This window comes from Nanorana parkeri, unplaced genomic scaffold (genome assembly GCF_000935625.1).
Source record: "Nanorana parkeri isolate BGI_ZX_2015 unplaced genomic scaffold, ASM93562v1 scaffold585, whole genome shotgun sequence".
Taxonomy (NCBI): Eukaryota; Metazoa; Chordata; class Amphibia; order Anura; family Dicroglossidae; genus Nanorana; species Nanorana parkeri.
The window spans coordinates 256,318-263,140 of record NW_017306853.1 but is presented as its reverse complement, the minus strand read 5'-3'; the positions used below and the strand labels follow the sequence as shown (position 1 = coordinate 263,140).

The following is a 6,823-nucleotide window of genomic DNA, read 5'->3' as shown; positions in this document are numbered from 1 at the left end:
TAAAAGCTTTGTCCTTGTAGGAGACACGCCAGAAGTTACCTCCTACTGAAGACAAATTGGCCGTGTTAGAGCACCGGTTCCTGTAATTACAAAGCTGTTCTGTTTAGGTCTCCCTTTGAAGCATTCTCTAATGGCCTTAAATAGACAGAGGCTTTAATTAAATGGTTGGGGCTTTGGGGATGACAGTTGTAAAAATGTTCAAACCCCTAGAGTTTTCTGCTATCTATTATGCAGTAAAACTAAAAATTCTTCATGTGCAACTTTAAAATTACCCTCAGACCTCGTTCTTTGTGTGTGAAAACTGTTCCAGAGCTAAATTAGTTTGTGGTTTGGCAACACTGGTATAATGCTTAGCAAATCTGATACATCATTTGAACACTTGGGTAGCCAATTTAATAACATTTTATGGACTTTACAAACTTGAGACCTTTCAAAACGAAACATTGTTTTGAACCGTTTCAAACTACCAAAACATTTATTGTGCCGACTGAACTGCAAATTTAATACGGACAACCTAAGGCCTTAGCGCGGAGCAGAGCAGTTACAGACCGGATCAAAACTGTGTCCAATGTATTCCAATGGTATTTTTTGCTGCAGTTCACATTGCAGCATGCAGTTGCAGAGCAGATCCAGAGCAGGTGAAAAAACTGCAGCAGGTCCTATTTTACCTGCTCTGGAACGCATCAAAAAACACATGCAAATGCCTGGAACGCACTGAAAGCCCATTTTAAACTTAATTTACTTATTTATTTTTTAACTAAAAAGAGGCCGTAACGCATAAAAAAACTCCTCAAAAAAGGGTCTAAGGTCTCGTTCACACCTAGGCGTGTTGCATATGCGCGTCTGTCGCGCGACCGTCGCACATTTTTTGTTTACTGCGATTCGCGGTAAAAAAGTTGTGCGACAAACACGCGTTTCCGAAGGCTACTTGACTGTATCCCAATGGAAACGCGCACCAAAACGGCCCAAAGTAGTACATGTACCTTTTCAGTCGTGGGCCGTTTTGTAGCGCGTTAGGGACGGGCGGAAATACGCCAAGGTGGGAACGAGACTATTGAATACAATAGGATTTATATTTTTGAGCGTTTTGTAGAGCATTCCTCGAGCGTAAAACGCGCTACAAAACGTTCAGGTGTGAACGAGGACTAAAAGACTAGCGTGCGTGTGCAGAAACCTGACCGGATCTGCTCTGCATTTGGTGTGAACAAGGCCTAAGAAAAAACATTTATATCTTGGATGGTAAACCAGTCCGTACTTTTGAAGCTATAAGCCACAGACTAGAATTGACCCAAAACTTATCCAAGCCAAGATCCAAAGCAAACAAAATATATTTAATTACAATCAGTATGCCCCCCACCTCAACTTAAAATCTAAAAATGAGAATGTCTATCCCGTAGAATATTTGATTAAGTACTTTATATCTTCCCAACAGTTGCTCCCCACATCAAGAACGGTTATAATGCACGTTTTGATAGCAGCAAAAACCCAGATCAGTCAAATGCGGTTGGATTCGGAACCTCCGAGCTACACGGATGTAGTTCGCAAGGTGAATCTTCACTGCTCATACGAACAAATGTTTGCTATCAGAAACAGGTATCACAAATTCTGTGCGGCTTGGAAATGTTGGTTGTTGCGCCCTCTATGTAAAATTTGATCATATGGTGGTCCTGATATTATGGATGGTCTTACTTGTATTCGAAGGTGTCACACCTTTTCTATGTTTTATTCCTCTATCTAATCTCTGTACCCTTCTTTATTTTCTAACTAATCTTAAATATTTTTCACTCGTACGCATTATTCACTTGGTCGTATCCGACTTGCTTGATGTCTTTCGAATCCACAGACTACATTCCTGGACCATAGTTATGTTACCGCATTATCTACTACCCTATTGGGCCTCTGCCCCTTCCCACAGTTTGGACCCCAGGTCTCCACTGCCGGAAAGAGGAGTATACTTTATATATTAATTATTGTGATTCCAGGATGTGTTTGTTCTTATTATATGCCTAATATACAACCTAATGTTTTTGCATTGTAACTTGTATTACTCAATAAAAAAACCCATATTGAAACAAAGTAAAGGCTGCAATTTAACACCAGCTCAGAATGGCTCCACTCACCAATAAAATCTATCGCCTCTTGGAAGTGGCTACTGATATCCGTGGTATGGTTGTCCTCCACAGGAATCCATTTGTAATCGTATTGGTCTTTCATACATCCAGTGCTTTTTCTGGAGACGTTGAGTAAGGCCGTAATGCGAAGGCTGGAGAGGAATTCACACTTGGACGCGTGGTAGGCGCTGCCAAGGTAGAGGAATGGAAGGATCTCAACAGGACTGCCCTGATAAAAAAAAGAGAAGATGGACCTACGATAAGTTTCGACAGGATAAACAAGGTAGCTCTCAAAATGTATGTGTGGGGCAAAAAAAAAAATCCCCTTCCCCTGAAAGAAATCAAGCTCTGAAGGAGGATTTTTGTGGCCCCCAAAATGCATTAGCTTTTTCAAGCCAATTTGACACAAAATACAATTCCGGACTGTTCTTCTATTCCTTACCCTATATGTACTTTGTAAGGACCACCTATAACAATCCTAGGACAAAGATGCCAGTTGACTCCAATACACCTTTTAATATACACGGGTTAACCTAGCACTCATCACTATTTAAAGAATTACTGTGAAAACCCTGACAGGGGTTCTATCTATCCAAAACTAAATAAAACAAAATGTGGGCTTTAGATACACTTTAGAATCAGACTATAAAAAAGGATTATAGGTCTTATGTTGGACCTTGCGGCTGTTTTAGGTCAGAAGCTATATCTGTAGGGTTTTATTACGCACAAATACGCATATTACACACACGAACAAAAACAGCCACAAAACCCAATAATAATATTGATTGTTCGATGACTAGAATAGCAGAGTGGGTTTTCAAGACCATGAGTAATATTCACGATGAAAGAGCGCTAATCTAAAAATGGAATGTGAAGTTCCATTTGTGATCTTTGGCTCCGTACCCTGGAATTATAAGCCAGTGAATCACATTAAGCCCACACACGACTCCCGCTGTCCCAGCCTACACAGATCTGGAAGGAGGCATCAAAAACTCCTCCATCGTTTTCACTCCAAGACCCCCCTCTCAGCCTCAGGTAGGCACAGAATCTTCTCAAGTATAACCTAGATCAGGCAAAGTGCCCATACAAAGCTCAGCACCCACCTCCCCCACGGCTAATCTCAAAATCAGTGCTTTTAGCAGACAGGATGCGCACTTGACTTTGTAACCTCTTGTGGGTTACTACAAGATGGACCTGTCATTTAGCCTAATCCCTTAAGCCTCCTAAAGAATATGCCGTCTCTGCCCTAACTGCGCAGCAGACATGAAGAGCAGAAGTGGCCGGTCACCGGTAATATTTACCGTTACCCCTATGAAAGAAAAAAGGATCTCCTTCTGCTATAATAACCCAAAACTGCTTTTTAAAAGTACTGTCACTTAGCAGTATATCAAAGTACATTTTAACAAAAGCACTAAAGGTCGGCTCAGTCATTCTTGGCAGAGTTAGGCATGGCGGTCAATAAATTCTATTAACAAATTTTAATTGTTTCACTGTTACTTAGTAAGAAAACCACTACATATTAAGGGCTTATTCACGTGTGTGCTTTATGTTCTGCAATAATGCACGGTTCCATTAAGTTAGGCTGCCAACGCATCAGAGTAGCCAAGAAAGCATATCTGCCCCCCCCCCCCCCCCTTTTTCCCCCAACTCAGCACATTATGTTGGGTACGGTGTGGAGGTGCGATCGGGTGCTATTGAAAATGACTTTGCACCAATCCTCCTAAAGCACCCTAAGGCATGTTACTGCAACACAATGGTCTGAATCCAGCTTAATGCATCTAAAGCCAAAACATTTCTTCTTTTAATTTTGGAAAGGGTAAAGTTTTTGGGTCATGTGTCCCTTTGTGGAGGTTTTCATCATTTCTATAGACACAACTGGCAGTCTTCAAGGAAATCTCTACAAAAGCGAGAGAGATCCCCCCCCTCTTAAGTGGTCACCAGAACAAGCATCTCCATTGGAACATTTTCCATCTCTTCTTGTTTTGGCGACAACTTTAGAACTTTGGACTTGTCATCGCTTTTAGTCCCAGTCACCAGGTGAAGGTGACCAGGGCAAAAGTAAATCTCCACAACCTGCAATAACCTCAAAGAGAGGGTTCAAGTCTTCATCACATTGTGGCAGTAGATACATTAACAGTAATTAGACCATTGCACAGGGTTAACATATTGCTGGAATCAGGTGGCATCATTAGGGTTCAATTACTTTTGTTTAAGCAGCCAAATCATACGCACATTTTCCTCGTTCTATTTAGTGTCTATTAATATATAAATATATATTATAATATGTTACAAATCGCTTTTGTGCTTTAAAAAAACGGCAATGTTTCAAAAAGCGATTACAGCTTTTGTATTTCTTGGCCAATGGCACAGTAACCCCCCAAATGCCCTAGCGCAGGTTGCATCAGTAACCATTTTTCATGTCAGTTACGAGTGCAATATCTGCAACGATCGCATGCTTTCCTGCTCTTTGATCCGTTTATGTAATTTTCACTTCAAGATCTTGCAGCGATGGATGAAATGAGCAAAGCCACACAGAAAGGTATTGGGGGGGGGGGCTGGACATCTTATCAGATTAGAAACGGTCATGGCTGCACTTGAGTTACCCATTACACATCCGCAGCCAGGACAATCTCGCCATCAATAATTAAGTGGGAAGAGGATACGGAAGGAAGGTGGCGGGGTAATTATAGCGCTATAGGATCAACGGATCTATATGGGACAGGAGATGAGTCAAAAGGCTATTTTCTGCTTTCAGCCATCTCCCCATCAAGCTCCAGCACCGCACATTCCCAACAGGAAGCAATAATATCTCTATTGATCTCCGGAAACGCAGCCTTTCACAAGCCCATATCCCACTAATGGACCGAAGCTTAACGGGCGGAAAAAAGCACTCAGAGCTTAACCCTTGCAGGGCTGCTCCTCTGCAACTGGAATTTTCCTCTGCATAGCCATCTTTTAACCCTTATGGACAAAAACCGTGAAGCAACAACTTCTGAACAGCAACTCTAAGCAATATTCAAAGGGGCCAGTTGCACTAAAACTGGAATTTCAGTGTTTGTTGGATACTGGAGACCCATCTCCACCCCCCACCCCCCTCCAGGTCATGTGTGCCACAGCCAAATTATTTCCTATGGGTAAGCCGTACCCTGCTGATTGGAGGCCCCCATGTGTACGGTTTAGCCATAAGAATAAATGGGGCCATGGCATTTGCAGATTACTTCCTATAGGCAAGCCACACCATGCTGGGTGGAGGCCATCGTGTGTATGGCTTAGCCATAACAACTAGGGCCATGACATTCATGCCCCCCTGGCGGGGGCATTTGTGATGGAAAGGGCCATACAGATGTGTCGTCAGCAGCGGTAAGGTGAACTTTTAAAGTGAATTTCTCCACAATGCCTAGAGCTGCATAGGTGAGTGAGTGTTTTAAAGTGCTTTTACTGCTTGTTCAGAATATGTAAATACTTTGGTAAATATATTTCAGGCACTTTAAGAAGCTAAGGCCACAATTCAGACTGTCAGAAAAATACTAGGGGTAGGTAACCTCAGCACTCCAGCTGTTACAGAACTACAAGTCCCATGAGGCACTGCAAGACTGACAGCCACAGGCACAACTCCTAGAGATAGAGGCATACTGGGATTTGCAGTTTCAACACAGCTAGAGTGCCAAGATTGCCTACTATGAGCTCAACCTGTACAACAGATCTAAATGGAGAGTCCTTTGTACCTGATCATAGTTTGGCTTGTGGAAGGAGGGAAGCTTCTCGCAAAGGAGGTTCTGACTGCTGTCGTTTTCTTCCTGCGACAAACTCTTCTGATCCACGCAGCACTGTGGGTACTCTGTGCGAAAGGATTCGTATCCGCCTGCAGGACAGAAGACATTGTTACTACAATGAAGTAAAAAAGATAATCCAATAATAATATCCTACGACAATGCATCTTCAATGGAAGCGGTCTAGACACAGGATATCTACATGAGGAGCCACCAGTCTGAACCTTTCACACGTTTTCAGTCCCATGCAGTAGATTTTGGCTTTAATGCATTCAAGCAAATCGATGGAAGACTGCTATCTAAGCTTTCTCGCAAAGGTGCCTTCCTTTGTGACAGATTCCCTATGAAGGAATGCTCCTTTATCAGAACTTTTAGCCCATATGAACACATTACTGACAGAAACAAAACTGACTGAACTACAACTCTCAGCATTTAAAGGGCCAGTTCACCCAGAAATGACACCTGTTTTAGGCAGAGACCTGCTTTGGGAGAAGCATAGGTTGCCATTGTGGGCTTCCTTACAATGCTAGTTCCCCTCCCTTTGTCTAAACATACACTATGGGGTCTACTTTAAACGTAAGCACCCAAGACTCACGCAGCTTTCATCTAGTGGCGTCTCGAGGGGGATGCAAGGGGTGAGGCTCGCACCAGATGCCACCAGAGGGGGGTGACACCAAAATGACTGACTGTGATCATTTTGGTGCACATGACATTACACACATGTGTAATGATATCATGTGTAATGTAATGGTGTGCACACCGGGTGACACACTGCTTGATGACTCCCCTGTGTTGATCAAAGAGTCACACATTTTTCCTTTTGGATTAAAGTGAAAAATGCACATATCCTGGGTGAAAGCTGTGTGAATCTTGTGTGGAAAAATATAGAAGCCTAATTGCAGCAGTCTGGAAAAAAACAACAAATATATATATATATATATA

At 42.5% G+C, this 6,823-nt stretch overlaps 1 protein-coding gene across 1 annotated transcript in view; it reads right to left on the bottom strand.

Annotated features, from left to right (window-relative positions):
* DUSP5 (dual specificity phosphatase 5) overlaps positions 1 to 6,823 on the bottom strand; it is a 12,733-nt gene that overhangs the window by 1,548 nt on the left and 4,362 nt on the right. The window contains exons 2-3 of the mRNA XM_018562571.1: positions 5,837 to 5,996; positions 2,121 to 2,340 (exon numbers count right to left, since the gene is read on the bottom strand). Coding sequence (XP_018418073.1) covers positions 2,121 to 2,340; positions 5,837 to 5,996 — 380 coding nt within the window. The remainder of the gene's footprint in view (positions 1 to 2,120; positions 2,341 to 5,836; positions 5,997 to 6,823) is intronic.